At 41.3% G+C, this 21,355-nt stretch overlaps 1 protein-coding gene across 6 annotated transcripts in view; it reads right to left on the bottom strand.

The window, feature by feature from the left end:
- Positions 1–3,683: 3,683 nt before the first annotated feature.
- The window catches only part of adam11 (ADAM metallopeptidase domain 11), a 45,487-nt gene continuing 27,815 nt past the window's right edge, over positions 3,684–21,355 (bottom strand). The window contains exons 9-27 of one of the 6 annotated variants that reach the window (XM_049563666.1): positions 21,269–21,343; positions 20,774–20,845; positions 17,599–17,765; positions 16,332–16,416; positions 16,096–16,186; positions 15,829–15,880; positions 15,051–15,150; positions 14,636–14,707; positions 13,953–14,045; positions 13,735–13,815; positions 13,593–13,643; positions 13,435–13,498; positions 13,226–13,331; positions 13,004–13,123; positions 11,546–11,714; positions 11,338–11,452; positions 9,016–9,106; positions 7,535–7,552; positions 3,684–5,118 (exon numbers count right to left, since the gene is read on the bottom strand). In XM_049563666.1, coding sequence (XP_049419623.1) covers positions 5,082–5,118; positions 7,535–7,552; positions 9,016–9,106; positions 11,338–11,452; positions 11,546–11,714; positions 13,004–13,123; positions 13,226–13,331; positions 13,435–13,498; positions 13,593–13,643; positions 13,735–13,815; positions 13,953–14,045; positions 14,636–14,707; positions 15,051–15,150; positions 15,829–15,880; positions 16,096–16,186; positions 16,332–16,416; positions 17,599–17,765; positions 20,774–20,845; positions 21,269–21,343 — 1,659 coding nt within the window. In that variant the 3' untranslated portion in view covers positions 3,684–5,081. Of the gene's footprint in view, positions 5,317–7,138; positions 7,553–9,015; positions 9,107–9,165; positions 9,591–11,337; positions 11,453–11,545; positions 11,715–13,003; positions 13,124–13,225; positions 13,332–13,434; positions 13,499–13,592; positions 13,644–13,734; positions 13,816–13,952; positions 14,046–14,635; positions 14,708–15,050; positions 15,151–15,828; positions 15,881–16,095; positions 16,187–16,331; positions 16,417–17,598; positions 17,766–20,773; positions 20,846–21,268; positions 21,344–21,355 lie in introns of those variants that run through there. The other 5 variants (XM_049563668.1, XM_049563664.1, XM_049563667.1 and 2 more) reach the window with 5 other exon arrangements.

Here is a 21,355-nt window from a genome sequence, read left to right as displayed (position 1 = left end):
ACACTCTGGCTTTGGTCTTGTACTTCCTCAACAGACAGATTGATATCCTTGAAGTTTAACTGACTTGGTCACAGTATCACAGAGGGGGAAGGAACGTGTCTGGTTTGGGGACCTCAGAATTACGTCTCTGCTCTTTGCAGATGATGTGGTTCTGTTGGCTTCATCACACCATAACCTCCAGCATGCATTGGGGTAGTTTGCAGCTGAGTGTGAAGGGGTTAGGACTAGAGTCAACACCTCCAAGTCTGAGGCCATGGTCCTCTGCCAGAAACCAGTGGATTGCTCCCTCCAGATTGGAAGAGGGTTACTGCCCCAGATGAATGAGAGTGAGTATCTCAGGGTCATGTTCATGAGAGAGAATAAAATGGAGCATGAGACGGACAGGCGGTTAGCAGCGATGCAGGTGTTGGACCTTTATGCTGAAGAGGGAGCTGAGCCGAAAGGCAAAGCTCTTGATTTATATGTCCAACCAGCTAAGACTCTCATCTCTTTTCATGAGCTTTGGTGACCGAAAGAATGAGAACATAAATGTAAGCAACTGAAATGAGTTTCCTCCATAGGGTGGCTGGGCTCAGCCTTAGAGATAGGGTGAGGAGCTCAGAAATCCAGAGGGAGCTAAGAGCAGAGATGCGCCTTCACCTCAAAAGGGGAGATTGAGGTGGTTCAAGAAATCAGAATGCCTCCTGGCATCCCATTAGAGGTGCGCCGACCACGTCCCACTGGTAGGAGGCACCAGGGCAGACCCAGAATATGCTGGAAGGATAACATATTTCATTGGGCATGGGAACGCCTTGGGGTCCCCCAGGAGGAGCTGGAAAGCATTGCTGGGGACATTTAGACTTTGCTTAGTCTGCCAGCCCTGCAAAACAGCCCCAGGCAAGCGGAAGAAAATGGATGGATGGAAATGTTTCTAACTGAGCACAGCATTAGTTCAGGCAGGACATAATGTCAGGCTCCGCTCACATCCCAGCTACATCAGCTGATCTCAAACAGCCCAATCAACTGATGGAGCAGCTGATTGATGGAAGAGAGTCAGCTGATAGATCACATGATTCCCTTCTAGCCTCAGGCTTTCCTTGTTTGCAAGTGGATGGGCAGAGAGGTGTGCTCTTTCCGCCTTAGGCTTTCCATAGGCGCGTGGAAGGCCTAAGAAAATTAAAGGGGCCCCAGAACAGAGCCATACAGCCAAATCTAATACTGCAAATGGAAATAAAGTTTTCTTTGACTTAAGTGTTTCTGACTGAAATGTAACAGTTTTAATCCTGAAATGCACTTCCATTTCATGTAATAAATGTTTCATGGCTGTACACTAATATTTTGACAAATACTCATCAAAGCTGAGCGATTTATCACAACAAAAGAGTACTTTCATAATGCTTCATCCATACGAACACTTTTCGTATATGTCATCATGCTCAAGTTTGTAAATATGTTGCAACATCACCGTCATTTTTGTGGTAAACTGTGATAATACTTACTGCTGGTATCGCAAGCAGGGAAATAAGACAATGTAAGTGTAACTCATATATTATTGTGAAATTATGCAAACAGAATTTTGAACTCTACTATAAATTTTACCCAAGTTTCTTGGAAGTTTTTCCATTAGCAGATGTTTTCCAGACACATATCAAATTCAACGCACAGTCACTGTTATTCAGATATATTTTAATATACAGTAATATGAGTATTTACATTATACGCTAATACTGGTTATCTCGTTGTAAGACTAAACAATGTCGACTTCCGTGTGTGAATGGCGCCAAAGTCCTCTGATGAGTCCAAATACAACGTATGATCACAAACGATGGTGGTAAACACAGTGTGACCTGAGCTTTCAGCCGAGTCTGTCCTTGAGTATTAGGTTTATACATATGGAATAAAGAGTTCAAGTATGATTAAAGGGACACACGTTGACATTTTAGATTGGATTTTTAACCTCACATGCTATTACAAGTCAAAAAGGTTCACATCTTCAAAAACCAATGTCCGTGATTAACCTTTAGTCAATTAGGAATGTAATTTAGTTTTTTTTTTAAAATTGTTTGTAATTTCAGAGGCAGAGAAAATGACAACATGTTCCTTTAATGCTACTGTGGGTTGACTGGCAGTGTAACTTGGATCATCTCTTCTGGCACCTGTGCTATTCTTTATTGTTATCTAGTGATAAGAAGCTTCTCAAGCAGACTTCGTACATAGTAACATCCTCTAAACCTGATTTAAGACTCTCCTGTGATAGGAGAGGACAAATGGAGAGTGATGCACATAAAAGCTGCAGAATTGGACTCTTTTCCCTCCACTTTTACCCTTGAACACACTCTACTAATTAATTATCTTTTAAATGTACATATTTATTGCTTATCATATGATCTGTTCAGTCATAATTAAATTGTCTGACACCATTTAGAGATAAAGCATATTTCAAATTGCCATTTCTACGGTTACCTCAGGGTGACTGAGCACATAGAAGCCAAATATTAATTTTTGTACACGTGTGGAATCAAGGGACATTTTGTGGTTAATCTGAGCTTGGAAATCTGTGATCTATGCCACTGGTTCCCAACCTTTTTACTTCAGGGATCCATCCATTCTATGACTGAATCAACCGATGACACCTGACGAAGTGTCATTTTATGGATATTTCGTATTATATTCAATGCAGCAGATAATTTACTGTGACTATTACATTAGTTTTGCTGATATTTTCTGGAGCTTTTTATACGATTCTCTGTCTGTATTTTGTATTTTGTTTTTATTTTTTAACAATCATAGATATTTAAATGGTTCTTTTTAAATGGTCTTTTTTGACGAATTCAGTGTTTTCTTCTCCCTAACATCTGGTCATTGTTCTGTTGGCTCTTGAGTTGTTTTACTGCGCACTTTCCTAATGCAGGACGAGGCTGTTGAGTGAAGACTCTCTGAATATAACTTGTGTTCAGGTCTTCACTGTGCCCTTATCCTGTGAGAATATTTTCTTAAGTTCTATCTTGAATAATTGAAACTTTTAAACAAAAAATTCACTTAGTTTCCTCCAGAGAAATGAATGAAAGTGTGGTTTAGGACCCCAAGGTTGGGAACCAGTGATCTATGTCATAATTTTGTAGCTTGAAAATCTCTCAGAGGGATGTATGAAACATACAACACACCTATACCATTCTGAGGCCCTGTAGCTTGTTGCCCCAGCTGTGAGTAAGTTCAAACTTAGCCTAGTCCAAACCAGTCTCACTCCCAACTTGTCAAATACCACAACTTGATCAGAGCCTTTGATGTGAAACCAAAACCAGTCGAGTTATTTTGATATCAACGTAGCACACTAGTATATATAGCATACGATGCACGTATGTCACACTGTGTTAGTAGCAAACGTTATGTTACTTATTTTAAGCTGAACCATGTTTTACTCTAAACCTGACCACGTGCCTTTGTTTACTAAACCTAAATAGGTTAACCTAAAATCAAAGGGCTTTTTTAACCTACATTTTTCAACACATAATTGGCAAAAACTGCAGTTCCTCTAATGGCCACTTGAGGCTGGCTCCAGAAGCCAGTCAGTCCCCATAGGCCCTCGTGTTTAAATGCCCAGCACGAGCAACAGACTGCGTGTGAGGCCTCGCTACAGTCTATGAGTCAGATCCACCCCTCGCTGCTCTACAGCTCCACCCACCCACCCACTCACCACACCCTCTCTTCCAAATATGGTCACAAACCATACAAAACAATGGTGATGGCCGAAAGCTCACAAATCAATGGGGGACGTCACGGTAGCGGTCTATGAGTTTCACGTATAGGGCCACTGACCAAGAGCTGGAATTTGATGAGTTGGGAGTGAGATTGTGAACTCCAGTTGTAATGTAACTTATTACTTAGTATTGATTTATGCATGGCTAAAAACAAAAAAAAAAGCGGTTGCACCTTAAAGATAAGTGACAACATAACTCTAAGTAACAGCTAAACAGTTAACAGTTAAGGTATAAATCATAAAAACTCACAAAATTACACTCAATGATAAAACTGCAGTTTTTTCAGCCACACATCATTTTTTCAAACCACTCGAGACTTAATTTAGTGATATAGCATTTCAATATCGATCTAGCTTACAGTATGCTTCAATTAAAAGTAGTTCATGCCGACCAGAAAGCTGATGTGCACCATAACTATCACAATGAACCCCTACCTTTCACCGTTGATTGGCCACTTGCCTTAGTTATGACTTAAAACTGTAGGTTTTGCCCCAAGGATCGTGGTGCAACCGATTTTAGAAGCTGATTAAGTTACAAACCTCTTACAAAGGAGAGAACTTACACAGAGCTGGTGCAACCCAGTGCAGGCATCCAACAATTTTGGAGCTCAGACTCCTCTAAACTGCAAAGATTCACATCCTCTCGCTAATTACATCCCCGAAATGAGCAGTTTTACGCTGAGAGGCACACTTGTGCTTCCATTCAGAGCGGCAGTGAGTCACTGCTGTCTTAATGAGTCAACCTTATGATACACTATGTACATCAGCACCCATGTTTAGCATACTTGTATGCATATTGGTTGTATACGGATTACATATCATACAGCGGGGTAAAACATTCGGCATGTAGTACCGAAAAGTACTTCATCTGAGACACAGCGAGCGTTCTTGCAGGTCTGAACTATACATTCATACATTGATGCATGTTATGTAGAAGCATTGATTTAGGGATGGACTACTGTTTGATAATGAAAGGCAGCATAAGAGGCAAACATATGGCTATTACTGTGGAATGTGAAGGCCTAGCACAAAAAAACAACCCTCACATACACATAAAATATCAACACTCACTATTTGGTGATATTTATACACTTCTATTGCAGTTAAAGTCACACCACTGAGAGGACGTGGTTGTGTTCTCCATGAGGTTAAATATGTATTGAAACAAAGGGCTTCCCAAAAAAATGTCCCGACGAGGAAAAGCACATGGCCTTCTTCCATGAAATCACTTAAAGGGGTAAAGGACGATAACAGTCGCTATGGCAGAAGATCAGCTGTAACCAGTGTAAGGGAAAACAAAACCGACAATGTCAGCATCTGGAACCAGACAATCCCTGACAGCCTTTCAGTTCCGGTGGGAACGTGTCCTCTTGGCTTCCATACTGCAGTTAAAAATAATAATCATAATGAGGCTTTCCAGGAGGAGAATATAAACGGAGCACGGTTAATGACATCAAAAAACAGAAAAGGTCTGAGGGCTTGTAAGTGGAAGACATCTTTGTTTTGTCTCCTCGGAGCGGACTGGACACAGTGTAAGGAAGACAGGACAGCAAAGAGATACGACTCAGACTCCCGAAGATCTGGAAAGAGAAGAGGAATGAAGTGGAGAGAGAAGAGGAGGAGATAAGGAGGGGAAAATAAAGAGGAGGGAGGAAGAGGAAGAAAAACACTGAGGAATCTGGCAGAACCAACAGGACAGCTGAGACGAATTAAAACATGGAAGAGACTGATGAGAGCCACGACACATGATTATTTGCTTTATAGATTAATTTTCAGGTTCTTCTTTTCATTTAAAGGTCCAGTGTCTAGAATTTAGGGGAATATATTGGCAGAAATGGAATATAATATTCATCACTTTATCGTCATTAATTTACAATCACCTGAAAATCAGAATCATGTTTTGTTACCATTTATATCTACAAACAGAATGGGTCCTCTTCCACGGACTCCGCCATATTGTTTCTACAATAGATAGCGCCACTCACGTTTTTGTACACACTTGGCACATGAGAGAAGTTTGCAATCTGCAAACTCACCACTAGATGCCACTAAATCCTACACATTGGACCTTTAAAGGAACAGTGTGTAGGATTTAATGGAATTTAGTGACATCTAGTGGTGAGGCTGTAGATTACAACCAGCTGAAACTTCTCCTGGTTAGAATCCCTTCAGTGTTCATTGGTCAGGAGGTTTGTACTGGGAGCCCGGGATTATCCACAGAGGTCTCTTAGTCTCGAAACAGACCCGATCATTTAAAGCGGTAAGAACACTGAATAAAGCAGCTTCACGTTAAAAATTGGTGTTTCTCGTGGAGGGGCTGCTAAGTACGGTAGCCGACATGAAAATGTGAATGACCCTATCTAGAGCCAGTGTTTGGTTTGCCCGTTTTGGGCGACTGTAGAAACTCAGTGGCGTAACATGGTGGAATCCTTTGATAAGATATAAACGGCTCACTGGAAACAAAACAGGAAACAAAAACGTAACATTTCTTATTTTCACGTGATTATACACTAAGAAATATACTTACTTATACTTCTGTATTGGTCTATAAGCATGTCAACCCAGTTGGCAGAAAAAAATTGGCATTATACATTTCGGCAAACCATAGATACTTTACAGTTGCAGTTTCATACATGTATCAAAGTTTCTAAAGTGACAGAATATGGGAGCTGACTTGTCATCAGGAGGGGACATGGATGGTGTGACCACTATTTGAGACCAACAAACAAACAAAACTGTCTGCGTTTTAGCCAGTTATTGCTGTGTCCCGTCAGCTTTTGGGCTCCAATCATAGGTGTTATGTAGCAACCCGATGGCGGGGATAGTGCCACCAAAAGCAGCTGTGTTTTTTACTGAGACATCGCCCCTTTTCCTGCCAAGATTGTGCCTTCAAAACAAGCATTTTAAGCCAAACATGATCTTTTTTTAGCCATACCAAAGTGGTTTTTGTGCTTAACCATAACCACGTTAACCACAGCACTGTTGAAACATAAACTTTGAACTTATCCACTTCTCAATAGCATGCAAATGTAATGTATCCATGGTTTGCATAAACATTCAATGCCAACATTTTTTTCTAGCAAACAGGTCGATGATTTCATGGAGCACAAGGTGACATCCAAATTATTGTCCAAAACCCAAAGACGTTCAAATTAAAATATCATAAGATGAGGAAATTCTCTTGTTTGAGAACCTGAAACCATCAAATGTTTGACATTTTTACAAAAAAAATTAAATAAAAATGACTAACAATTAAAGAATTATCAAAATAAACGTAATTGTTCATCGTTGCAGTTGTAATGCAGACGAATAAAAGAATAACAAAAATAACCAAAAACTTAAAAGAGGCGTGAACCTTTTATTATTTAAACTCTTATGAAATGAACATTACAAAGTCGTCACTGCAGCTATATTCTAGAAATGGCAACCAAATTAATGAGGGGACATGCAGTACAAATAATAACTAAACAATCTAGGATTACAGATAGTGATACCAAAAATATGACTGACTTAAGTTTGGTGTATCTTAAACGACCATCTATGGAAGGGGACCTCAATCTAGGATAGGCCACATAAATGCTGTAGTTTGTGGCATTGGTTCATGCTTTATACGTGTCCCTATACAAATAAACATTAATTAAAAAACAGAATAGATATAGATATATAGAAATATATTTAAGGTTCCCAACGGATAAAGAAGTTGAAGGATTCTTATAAAACAGATGGCGTTACGTTGACATAATGAACGGTAATTCAAGACAATGTTTTCAGGATCAGCACTGAAAGGCGGGATCGTACCTTCCTCTCCGGATGTTCCTGGAGCCGCAGTGAGGCAGGAACAAGATGGAGGGAGCAGACAAAAAAGACAGACAACAAGTGAAGTAGAACGACAGGTAAGACCATCAACTGTTGTTTAATGTGCCCGAGAGTCAGAGTGAAAGACAGAAAAAACATGCAATGAACCCAAGGCCTTAAAAGCAAAGCATTAGAGAGGCATTTCAAACTTGTTTATGTTTTGTAATCCAGAAAGGAACTGCAGTCTACCCAGGCAGGTCTGATGCTATCATCAAGCTTCAGTCGTGAGATTAAAGGCAACAGATAACAGTCGCAGACAAGCATTTTAGTTTCTGCATCCTGCAGGCATGCCACAGCAAGGCTAACATGAGGCAACACAGCATCGTAGAGTGTGAGTAAAACAAACTGCAGAAAGAAGATCCAGGCGTGCAGAGAGGAGCATGGAAAGAGCTCATCAATCTATTTATCTGTTTGGGATTGTAGGAAATCTGCATCACTACTTCACTTATTTAGCATCGCAATACTGTCAACTCTGTCAGACTCAAGAGGGACCGATAAAAAATACAAATAAACCTTTTATTTTAATTCCATGCATTCTTCTACTTTGTCAAAACCTGGCAACTACATTACCCACAACTCGGCCACCGACAGTTCAGTTGGAGATTTAAGTGTGTTATGCTAGCAGTAGCTAATGGAGCCATGAGCTGCTAGCCTCAAGCTAAGATGAAGAGCAAGTTACAGAAGTCTGGTGAGATCACTTCTTTCTAACTCCACACCAACACTTTTTTTTTTTTTCATTTTACAACTTGTAGTCTTCAGCTCAAACTGGGACTGACTCAACTTCTGCCTGTGTTTGACCTAGACTGATGAACACTCTGATGCAGGGTGAATAATGGGTACTTCTTGATCTGACAATTTCAGCCTAAATCAGTTGTTACAGATGTCAAAACGTTATCTATGCATGCTGGCGTAGCACTGCTGATCTCTGATAAACATTGTGCATAAGTAATAAGAGGAAACGACCTTTTGCTTTCTTGTGATGACGGGTTGATTATCTCATTTTGCAAGCACAGCTGTTCTCGTCTTCCTTAATTTCAGCACTACTTATCTCGTTTATCTCATTACAAATGATACAAATTTGGTTTCAAAAGTCCAGCGAACAAGGTTTTACAGTTTTTAGCAAATCAAATAAACATCATGCATATCGCACAGCGGCAAATCAACTCATACAACGATGAGAATTTCCTCAAAGAGCCTAATGAGGATTTCTATCTACTTTCTTTCATGCTCCCATCCTCCCCGCAGATGGGAACCCATCTCCCACACGTCGACCAGCACCAACAATAAACCCACGTGGTCTCTGGTTGTGAGTATGGATCAGACAACAAGCAGAGGAGCATTCAGCAGCGAGCCGCAGGCGTGTGTGTTAGCTGACAGAGGAACACAGCAGGCACACACAGACGGAGACATGCCAGAGCTCTTACTTAAATCCCCAGCCAGTTCCCCCCAGGACTATCGCTGCCACCAGAATGGCCCCAGCGACCGAACCTATTATGATATTGGTGCCACTGGGACCTGTGGGAGTGAAGGAGTGAAGGGGGAGAAAAAGCATGCGAGTTACATACAGCCCTGATGTCCTGCGCCAGTTGTTTATAATAATCACTGCTGTCGTTAATAGGCTTATAAGCAGTGATGACTGGAGCGGCCCACAGCTGGAGAGGGCCTGAAATTAGTTTCAGTAGCTTGTATAATATAGTGAATAGGTGACTGGGGTAACTTGTGTAAATACAAGGCATACATGTATAGAGACTTGGAGTCCCTTCTGGTGTCCACCATAGCAACTTATTTAAAAAAAAATGCTTGTTTGATCCCTTTTGAATTGTGCCATGTATTACACATATGATGTTTGTCAATTTAAAACATAATTTAGCCAGTTAAGAAATTTGCAGTTTCTTGTAGTCACAGTTTTGTGTGAAACCGCTCAGGAAATTCAAAGACAAGGACAAAGATTTTATTCGCCATTTGTGCACAAACCAGACAGTCTAAGCACATAGGAATTCTTGTGCAGGGTTTCCCAAGTCAAGTTCAGAATATAAAAACAAGAAGAAGAAGAAGAAGAAGAAGAAGAAGAAGAAAGAGAGAGAGAGAGAGAGAGAGAGAGAGAGAGAGAGAGAGAGCGCAGCATTATAAATAGTTATAAAAAATATACAAATTTAAAAATTGGGATTAAGACAAATTGCACATTATACATTACAGTATACTTAGCAGCAAGAATTCACAGTGTAACCATACACACATGGGTAGCATCATTATTGCACATAGTAAGTGTGGGTGGGGTGGTGAGGGTTATTGCACATTGTCTTTTTTTGGGTTCAGATGTACTTTGTTTTTGCCATCAGTCTCACTGTGGCAGGGAAGAAGCTGTTGATAAATCTTATTTTGTGTGTGATGAAACTGTCTGCTCTGCTGTGTCTGAGGCTGTATTTACATTGTTTGTGTTTGAGCAGAGGGTGAGCTGGGTGGAGAGAGTCTCAAGGCATTTTTAATGTTGCTATAGCATTGGTCCAGTGTTTTGTTTCCTCTGGTGGGAAAAGTAACAGACTGATACAGTTTCGGAATATTTTTCTGGAGGTTACAGTGATTGAAATCTGCAAGAATGATGAAAGCAGCATCAGGGTACGAGTTTTCATGCTCATTGATCAAGTTGTGCAGCTCTGGGACTGGTAGCTGGAGAGGGACACGCTGGAGCTAACTTGTAATTCACCTTTAGTAAAGGCATGAGTTGCAAGCTTGTTTTAATTTAATGTTTTAGTGTCTAAATATTAACATTTGCAAGGTGAATGTGTAGTACACTGTTAATACTTTTTATGCCATCACCCAGATACTAACGCTAACAGAGCAGAACAACAATCAGCAGTAATGTTAACAAACAAGACCAGTTGACCAACACACGCTCACTTTTTTAGTCTTATACTTCAACTGTTTTTGATAAACTGTAACTCTCTTGTCTTGTAAAATTATGTTATAAATTGGCAAACATCATGTGTAATAATTCCTGCCACAATTCGAACTGTTTCAAAAAATTATTTGTCTCTTGCCATTGACTACAATAGTGACGTCCGATGGTGGTCCACCAGAGGGGGGAGGATTTCCCTCTCTATTGTTGAACATGCATTTATATCTTGGGTAAAGCATTTCAGTACAGACGTGTTCTGTTTTTGCAGTGACATACAAATAAACTGTCACCTGGTAAAGATACAGTGGAATACCCTTTTAACAAATGTACTAGAACAAGTAACAGAGTGACAAAATACATTCTGCAAAACACCAAAAATGAAGCTTGTTTTGCACATTTCTTTATATTGTAATTTTTTATTTGCTTTTATGCTTTATATTTGTGTATTTTTATTTATTTTGTGTCTCAATATATGCATTAAACATGTTGTGATTCATATATTTGAACCCTTTTTATTCACGTTTCTATTTTGTATTTGTTTTGTTCTTAGAGTTGCTAATGAGACGTAACAAATAGAATAAGGAGACTAATTGCACCACAGCTACTGAGAGGAATTGGGACATTGGTCAAGTTTCATTGCATCAGATTCAGTGTAAATTTGAGTCTAACTTACAGAAAATAAAATGAGATTATTTAGTTTTCCTCTGAGTAGTTAAAAGTTAAATATTCCAGCCGTGTACGCATATTTTTCTGTCACTGCAGGTTTTTTAAAGCGGTGAAGATCCACTGTGCCAGTATTTTGGTTACATGAAGAGCATGGAGGCAAACCACACGTGCTCTGTGTGATTACCTCTGCTTTTCTCTGGTCCCTCTGGCGGTGTGGGGATGGGGATGGGGTCAAACACGCTACAGTCCTTCCCAGTGTAGTCTGGATCACAGATACACTTCACCTCGTTGCTGCAAGTCTGCGGAGCAAAGAGAACAAACTTTAATGTTTACTTCCCCCTGAGCAGAACTCTGATGTCGTGGGTGGGACCAGACAGCAGCAGCAGACTCACCCCGTGGTGCGAGCAGATGCGAGAGGACGAGGAGCCCGGGCAGGTGCTGAGGTTGAAGGTCGTGACAGGGAGGCAGCGACGCTCCAAACACATCATGTTTGGCCCACATGGTGTCCCGTCCTCCACGTAGCCCATATCCAAGCCATCGTCCAACACTGCATGGCCGCCCCTGCACGTCAGATGATCACATAAAATCATTACTTATTTTATACAGACTGACAGAAGCTGTTGATCATTAGCAGATTAGCAGAGGTGTCAGGATCAATTATTCTTCATAGATCAGTGCTGTTTCAAAGCGTTTTTGCAACTGATTTCTTTTTTTTTTTTTAACCTTTTTTTACTCCATGCTCCTTTAACCTGTATTAATCCTTTTGACCATATTTGTCAACTTTAAAGGGACAGTTCACCCTTAAAGCAAAAATACATATTTTTCATTTTACCTGTAGTGCTATTTATCAGTCTAGATTGTTTTGGTGTGAGCTGCAGAGTGTTGGAGATATCGGCCATAGAGATGTCTGCCTTCTCTCCAATATAATGTAACTAGATGGTACTCAGCTTGTGGAGATCAAAGTGCTAAATAAATACATTTGAAAAAATTAACAGCAATGTCTCTTTCCAGAAATCATGACCCTGTTACTCAAGATAATCCACAGAACTTGTTGTGAACAGTTTCATGTAGGAACTATTTTCTTTCTGCTGAACTACACCCGCCAACTATACCACCACTGTTACCTCTCTCTTACCAGCTCAGAACCATAGTTGGGAACACGCTGGCTTATTAGCATTAATTTAGCTTGGCTCGTTATTGGCTGGTAACTAGCTTCTAGCGACATTTTAGGGTGCCATTCACCAACAGTGGCTTTATTGCAGTTGTCACCACAAAACAATAAACAAATAAAAATAAGGTTACAGCTCAGCCAAGGGGACGCTATTAATGTTTATATCTCAGGCTGTCACAAGATGCACGCTTCCTTCTGTACTGTGAAACAGTTGGTGTGTGTAATTTGGTAGAAAGAAAATAGTTCCTACATGAAACTGTTCACAACAAGTTCTGTGGATTATCTTGAGTAACCAGGTCATGATTTCTGGAAAGAGACATTGCAGTTGAGGTTTTCAAATGTATTTTTTAGCACTTTGAGCACCACAAGCTGAGTGCCATCTAGTTCCATTATACTGGAGAGAAGGCAGACATCTCTATGGCCGATATCTCCAACACTCTGCAGCTCACACCAAAACAAGACAAGAAGGGAAATATCTGATTTCAATTTTGGGGTGAACTGTCCCTTTAAGAGTCTATTTTCAGCCTGTCATGATCTGTACAACTACCAAAACAAAAATGCACCAAAAAACATCCACAAATTCAAATCCTGTTCTGCATGTGGTGAATTCAGGTATGGCTACTGCATTTCTTTAACCCTTTAAATGGTTGTTCAAGGCGACCAAGAAAAGCTGCCTCACTTGCAGTCCAGGTATCTGTTCTGATGGTGGATGGTCAGACTGGTGAGCCTCCCCTGCAGCTCACCAAACCTCGGCTTATCTGTCAGATTGGTGCACAGCAGCAAACCGCACAGGACGTCTCTGACAGAGACCAGAGACAAAACATATAACAAAAAAACACAACTTCAAACCAAGTTGTATCTTGATTAAAATGTATTAGATGAAGCCATGCTGTTGACTCACTGCTTGTTGCACTGCACCCATCCCTGACCGCTGGAGTCTGGGCCACAGTTTCCTTTCTCTGTGCCCTCAGAGTTCAGCTTCTCATAGCAGAACCTGTCGGCTGAGTCTGAGAAGAAAGAGCAGAGTCTTTCACTTTATGCACCTCGACCCAACCATCAGTGGGCCGTGTGACATGAAGAAATAACACCCAACATCCAATCCAAACCTACTGTAGCCCCACAGCGTCCTGCACTGGCCATCTCTGGTCTTACAGCGGCCTCCGTAACAGCGACCCTGAGGACAGGACAAGGACAGACAAAGAGATATATATGTTTAATTAAATGTAACAAATTAAATTTAGTTATTCAATTAAATAGCATGATCGTACCTGTCCTGCATTACACATGTAGCCATCCAGTTTGTGGACGTTATGAGGACACTGCAAGAAAGAGAGCATCATCTTTCTGTTCAGAAATCTGAATCCTTTCATCATCTTGATAAATCTGCAGATGTGTTGGGGCCTGTTTTACCTGGCTGGTGTCTCCCATGCAGGTCTCAGGGATGTCGCAGTCGTTAACGGCCTCACGGCACGTCACCCCCCTCAGCTCATACTGTCACAAACAACCACAGAAGAAGACGGAGGGGGGAAAAAGACGTGGGGAATGGAACAGAGGCAAGTGACAGAATAAAGAGTCAATCAGAGCCTGAAGAAACAATTTGGTTAAAGTGATGTGTAAAAGCAGCTCACCTTGCAGTCCCTGCAGCAGAGCCCATTGCTGCACATGGCATTGTGGGTAAGGGTGCACTTCTTGCAGCAGTTGGCTCCACTCCGTGCACACTCCTGTGGGTCAGAGAGGGTTTAAAGCTCAGCTGTAGATGATGAGTGTTTGGGTGTTTTGAACTCATGTAATGGACAGGAATTACAACACAACTACAGTCTGACTGTACTGTGCACTGCCAATTTACGTCCACTTTAAGTGTTTGTTTTTGCCACTGACAGGCTCAGATTGTGATTATAAGTGTCTGACAACATAATAAAAAGGACCTTACAGAGGAAAGTAATGTTCTTTATACTGCAGCCTGTTCTATTTTGTTCTGAAAATGTCGGCATGCAGCCTCGTTCTGTGGACTATAAACAAGATGCAGACTTCCATCTGTGTCACTGGTGATGAGGAAATACAGTGAGTGACAACAACCACGCCCACATGAAAGAGTACGGATTGCTGTGGAAACTTTTGTTCCAAAGGTACTATACTGAAAGTGTTTGGTGGAAACAGGGCTTTTGATACAAAAACTTGGGGAAATAGGGTCCAGATTGAAAAATACAGACGTTTCCCTTTAAACCTGAATGAGTGATAAATTCAAATCAGTCCCTACAGTATCTGTGTTTACGACAAGCATTTAGAAATAAGTTAATTCATTAAAGCTCACCACTAGTGATCCACAGTCACACTCCTCTCCCAGCTCTACATATCCGTTCCCACACTCTGGTGGGTCCAACAACTACAGGGACACAAAGTAAACATGAGGAGTCAAACAATATATCACCAGAATGGACAATGAAAGTAAATTCAAACCAATAAAAAAAAATCTACATTCATACACAGACGATACCTCTGTGTTACTGTGGAGATTATGACAATTTGCTCTTTGAGATACTTGGCAGGTGTGTGTCCAAAACTGAAACTGTTCTACTTGTGTGAAACAGGTCATTAAAAGTAAGTAGATTTGCGTTTTGCAGGTCAAGGCTTAAGAGAGGAAATGAAAGAAGATAACAGAAGCCTCTCAGTGTGATAACCTCGCAATCGCCCCAGCACAGCCTCTCTGATAACTGACCATCTCTCACCTTGTTGGGCTTGTTGAAGAGGCAGCTGCCTCCTCCCTGCTGGAGGAAGCGCAGGTACTCGTCTATACTGCAGCGAGAGAACTTCCTGGGCAGGTAGTAACTAAATGATACAAAAAATACAGCAATCAACAATTGCACTATTTCTTAAAGGGACAGCTCACCCTGAAATCTAAAATACATAGATTTCCTCTAACCTGTAGTGCTGTTTATCATCTAGATTGTTTGGGTGTGAGTTGCAGAGTGTTGGAGACATCGGCTGTAGAGATGTCTGCCTTCTCTCCAATATAATGGAACTAGATAGTGTGGTTAGAAAAAATCTCCTACATGAAACTGCTCACAACACAGTCTTTGGATTATCTGGAGTAACCGGATCATGATTTCTGGAAAGAGACATTGCTGTGTAGTGCTTTGAGCACCACAAGCTGAGTGCCATCTAGTTCCATTATATTTGAGAGAAGGCAGACATCTCTACAGCTGATATCTCCAACACTCAGCAACTCACACCAAAACAATCTAGACTGATAAACAGCACTACAGGTAAGAGGAAAAATGCGCATTTATGATTTTGGGGTGAACTGTCCCTTTAAAACCTTCAAAAGTCAGATTTACATATGATAGCCTGTTGACTAAAATGTTAATATTTTGCCCTCATAAGAATGAAGTTGGGCTCTTTCACAAGCTACATTTTTAAAGTATGTTACACATGTTTTATTTGAGAATTGTTCTTAATGAACTACATGTCACTGATTAATTTTTAGTAAATTTAAAACAAGCATACCCTGTGTCCTCCATGATGCAGCCCAGCCATGGGTCTGGACACCGGCAGTCTTCTGGGCATAAACAAAATATTACTGTGGTCACGACAGGTCACTACTGCACACAGCAAAACATTTTGGAGCCAGTTGGTGACCACTTGAGGGAGCTGTTAGTACAGCAGAGGAGGAGGCTTTTCTCTTTGAGTTTGGTAAGGCCATTTGTAAAAGACAGATTTTAGATACTTGCAATTTGCAGATACATTGCTGAAATAACCAAATATTACAGTCACCTGCAGCCAGTCGCTCTTTGTTCCTCAGCATGCCGATGTTCTGGCCCAGGCTCTGACTCAGAGTGATGGCCATGGGGCCCACGCTGCCAAACTGAAGACACAGATAAATCAAGTTTACAGCAACAACCAGATTCATTACTTCTATAAATACACCATTTTTATGAAGCTCACTGGACAGACACCAGGATTTACATCCAGTCTCTGTGATGTGGACAGCGTGAGGACACAAGTCTCACCTCGTTGATGCCTCCACCTCGAGTGATGGAGCAGATTCCCCCGATGTAGGCCGCCTCACTGCGGCTGCTCATGAACGTCCTCCCACTGTAGTGAAGACAGGGAGACTGCTGTATTAATAGGCACAGGAGGAGGAAGAGAAGGATAAGGAAGGTGGATAAGGAAGAGGAAGAAGAGGAGGAGGAGGAGAAGAAGAAGTAGAAGGAAGATGTGCACAAGAAGAGGACAACGGTGGTGTATGAGGAGGAGGAGGAGATGAAGAAAGGAGGAGGAGCAGGAGACAGAAGAAAGAGAGGAATATATAAAGGAACAAGACGGGCAAAAAGACAAAGAAGATAGGGAGGAAGAAGGGGGAGGTGGTGGAGGATAAGAAGGAAGAAAAGAGGAAGAACACAAAAGAAGACAACAAATGAGGAGACAGAAGAAGAAGAAGAAAAACAAGCAGAGGAAGAAGGAGGAAGAGGTTCAGGATGAGAGAGAAGGAAGAGAGGGAGAAGAAGACGAAGAAGAGAGGAGAAGAAGGTGGTGGAGGAGGAGGAGGAGGAGGAGGAGGAGACAGAAGGAAATGGAAAAGAACAAGATGGGGAAGAAGACAAAGAACATGGGGAGAATGAAGATGGAGGTGGAGGTGGAGGAGGAAGAGGAAAAGATGAAGACAGAGAAGAAGAAAAAGAAGGCAGTGAAGAAGAAGACAAAGAAGAGGAGCAAGAAGTACAGGAGGAAGAAGAGAATGAGGAGAAACATAAGAAGATAAATATGGAGGAAGAGGTAAAGACAAAGAAGAGAAGAAGAAGATGATGAGAGGAAGACAAAGGTGGTGGTGGGGGCGGAAGAGGAGAAGGAAAAGGAAAAGAACAAGACATGGAAGAAGATGAAGAAGAAGATGGGAAAGAAGAAGACAGAGGTGGTGGAGAAGGAAGAGGAGAAGAAAAAGACAACAGACAAGAAAACAGAAGAGAAGAGAAGAGAAGAGAAGAGAAGAGAAGAGAAGAGAAGAGAAGAGAAGAGAAGAAAAAAAAGAGGGTAGTGAAGGAGAAGAGGGAAAAGGTGGTGGTGGTGGAGGAGACAGAAAAGAACACAACGTGAAAGAAGAGGAAGTAAAAGACGAGGAGGAGGAAGAAGATGGAGGTGGTGGTGAGGGAGAAGGAAGAGGAGAAAAACAGAGAGAAAGAAGATGAAGATGAAGAAGAAGAAGAAGAAGAAGAAGAAGAAGAAGAAGAAGGACAACAAAAACAACAGCACCAACTAAAATCAGGATGTTGAACCCACGAGAAGAGGTGAACAGCGTCGCAGCGCTGCTTGATGCTCTCCTTCCTGTACTTCATGAAGTCACGCAGGGTGAGCAAGGCGTCGTCGCCCACAGAGACCTTGTTTTCAGAGGACCAGGTTTCCATGGCCACCAGGACGATGCGGGTGTTGAGCTGCTCCTTGTAGATCTGGAAACAACGGCAGATCAATGAAAATGAAAATCAGAGAAGTCTGAATGTCTTCTTGGACAAAACAGCCATAAAACTGAAAACACATTTAGGGACAAAATTGCAAAGAGACTTATCCAACAGTACATATAAAAATAATAATAAACTACAAAAAAAAGTTAAATGTTAGTGGGAAAAATTCAGATCTTAACAGGTTGAATGAGTCATGTTGAGTATTCCTCTAAAGTCTAAGGGGGCGCTGTAGCAAAGGGCTAACTTTTGATAATGTGAAATAATGACAAAGAAAACTGCATCCTTTTAGAGGAACATGAGGTTTTAAAGGAGAGGAGGAGAGAGCTGAATGTTTGGATCATAGATTTGTTCTGAGTGACTCCAGCGGCAGGTCTGACATTCACTCCCTGATACAATGTTTAAAATTGTACGAATACTGCAGATAACGGAGACAGTCGTATCTGTCTACTTTAGACATGGAGTGGATGAAGGCAGGCAGCAGTCGGTTGCCATGGAAACCAACATCGCCGTGTTTGTCCCCAGTCAGTGAAGGGTTTCCCGCACTGATGCTACAGCAGAGACGGCTCCACTTATCACCGTACTGTATTCCAGCACAGACTGTTCATCTGAGACACTGGGAATATGGTCTGTCCCCAGTTGTCTCATCAGCTACGGGAAATAAATTAAAGAGATAGTTCAGATTTTTTTTTGAAGTGGGTTGTATGAGGTACTTGTCTATATTTAGTGTACTACAGTAAGTAGATGGCGGTCTGCACGCTCCCAGTTTGGAGAGGCAGGCAGGAATACTTCTGTGTTCTGCAAGATAAAATTACCAGCCCTTTTTACACAGAAAGGGCGCTATATGGCCGCTATAAAAAGTCCCTTCTTAATGTCTCCTTTGCATTTTCACACAGAACCAAACAACAGCAGCATCATCATTCCGCTCCAGTGTGTGATTATACACTGCATCACAGCTTTGCAGAATGAAAAGAGGTGTGATATGTAACACAACAGTGTCACCATCCAGTGTGCCATACTACATACGTGGTAAGGAGCTCCTGAATGTCATTGTTTTCCCAATTTGCGGGCATTTATGGCCACTGTTCTTCTTCTTTGAGTTAGCTGCTAACTGCAAAAAGCTATTTTTAAAATCTCCCACGGTGGGTCATGCACTTAACATGTCATCAAAACGTCACACCCGTGCTGCCCACAATCCCGTTTTGCAGGCTGTCGGTTTGTTTGTCTTGTTAGCGCTTTTCTAGTCTTCTGACCACTCGAAGCGCTTTTATACTACGAGTCACATCCGCTCATTCACACACAGTCACACACTGGTGGCCGAGACCATACAAGGTGCCACCTGCTACTCAATAACCATTCACACACACACACACACACTGATGGAACAGCCATTGTAAGCAATTTGGGGTTCAGTATCTTGCCCAAAGATACTTTGACATGCGGGCTAGAGGAGTCGGGGATCGAACTGCCAATTAGTGGACCACCTGCTCTTCCTCCTGAGCTACAGCTGCCCCAAAAGCGAGACCACTCTGTCCCCCCTTTCCACGATCGTACCCTATATACAGAACAGCAAGGCAGCGTAACAACGTGATATTCCTGTCTTGAACAAGGCAGTGTAAAAGGGGCTACCGGTGGAGTCTGGTGGCTTTGAAGCAAGCACAGAAAATGGCTTCAGCTCCTCCGTCAGAAAGGGCTGTCTAATGGCAATGTAAAGCCTTAACAATATTCCAAATATTGCGTACACTTAGACTGACATTTATATATTTTAGGTGGCTAAAACACATCTTGCTGCCAACTCCATCCACAGCAATACATTGCTCAGCTTCTGCACTGGTACTGCCTGCCTCTCTAAAATGCGAGCGTGCCGACCACCATCTACTGTAGGTTACACTACTATAAATAAATACCACGTAGATTCCCACTTTAATAAAAAATTCAGAAGTATCCCTTTAAGATAGAGTTGTTGGACATGTGCAAGAATTTTAAATACAAGATCAGTACTTAACTGGTATCTACCTCTGTCCTTAGTGAAGAGGTTTTCAAAATCATCTCGCATATGTAATTCTTTCTATGTTTTGCATGAATTCTTACTTTCCACAAAAACAATAAATGTAATATAGATATGTAATGACAGCAGCACCTAAGTTCAACAAGGCAATGGGTGTAGACATCATAATATAATGTATAACCTAGCAGTTATGGCACAATATCTACAGTCTAGACAGTCCACCTTTGCAGCCAAGTTTCCCTTCAAATTCCTTTAATTTTTATCAATTCATATGAGCAAATTTCTGAACAATCAACACAAACTGTAAGGTCTACTAGATCAGGTGCTCCTAAGGTGGGAGCCATAGCAACAAAGAGTGCAACCAGAATGGACCAGCGTTGCTGCAAAATGTTGTCTTTTTGGTCTCTATTTAATAACATCTCACCAAATACAGGTCCTCATCATTCCTCCCCAATTAATGTTTAATGTCTTCATAGAGTTTCTTCGGTCTTTGATTATATTGTGCTGAAATGACTGTAACTTATAATGACGCAACTGTTTGTGCCTTAAAACCAATATGAAGATAAAAATAAAACTGGGCTTAATTCATATTATCTAGATTTTTATACATTTAGACATCAAAACATATTTTGTCCATTTTGATGAGTCAACAAGAAATAACCATTAAAATCATTCATAACAAAGACCCTGTTAAATGAAGAGGAATAAAGTGATGGTAGCAAATGTTTGGCATGTTTACGATGGTTAAAAATAAAATCAGACACATAAAGTTTGTTGGCTTTCTGTGAATAAGGGATGGCAGCTGTCCCACTCAGGAAAGTTTCATCCGCAGGAAAAAAGCTCTGAAATATGGCAACTGTCCTGAGTAAGCTCAAGAGACTCCCGACAATAGACTGTCTATGAAGCTGTGCCATGGCTAGAAGAAAAGGAAAAAGACGACAGGAAGAGGAAGCTCATATTTAAAAATAGCAACGGTATGTTTTTCACTCACCGCGTCGGCCATGTTCACCACCGCTTTGGCAAAGTTCTTGGTCTGAGTGGACGAGCGACGGAGCTGCACAAACTGACGAGAGGAGACAAACACATTTTGCATTTAGGGTTGCTGCACACTTTCAGCAAATGTAATGCTTTTAAAGACCTTGACACAGCAAATTTAATTCTCTTCAAAGCAAAAGAAATGCACATTAGGGCTGAGCTTTATTTTTCAAATCAACTTTGGATATTAGAGTCCAGATTTTAAAGTTCAGAATTTGCACTGAAAATGAATATAGGCAGGGGATTACAGCACAGGCTAATGAATGATGTCGTTGTCCACAGGTTTTCAATTTAATACTTTTCAAGGATCCTCTGTTTTTGCCTTTATCTTTCTCCTGTGCTCATTATAAAGTCTTATCAGCTGATTAAAATCCCCATTTTAATGAGAGTCACGCTTACGTCTTATTATGCAGCAATTACGGAGATAAAGTAGAAGAGGCTTCACACCCACCAGCTCATGGTCGTTGACCACCATCAGCTCGATATACTTGGTCTCAGTCTGGACGGTGCGCTGGCCTCTCCGCACCTGGAGGGGGCG

The sequence above is a fragment of the Epinephelus fuscoguttatus genome, linkage group LG20 (assembly GCF_011397635.1).
Source record: "Epinephelus fuscoguttatus linkage group LG20, E.fuscoguttatus.final_Chr_v1".
NCBI lineage: Eukaryota > Metazoa > Chordata > Actinopteri > Perciformes > Serranidae > Epinephelus > Epinephelus fuscoguttatus.
The sequence above is the reverse complement of the archived record's forward strand: the minus strand, read 5'-3'. Positions and strand labels throughout refer to the sequence as shown.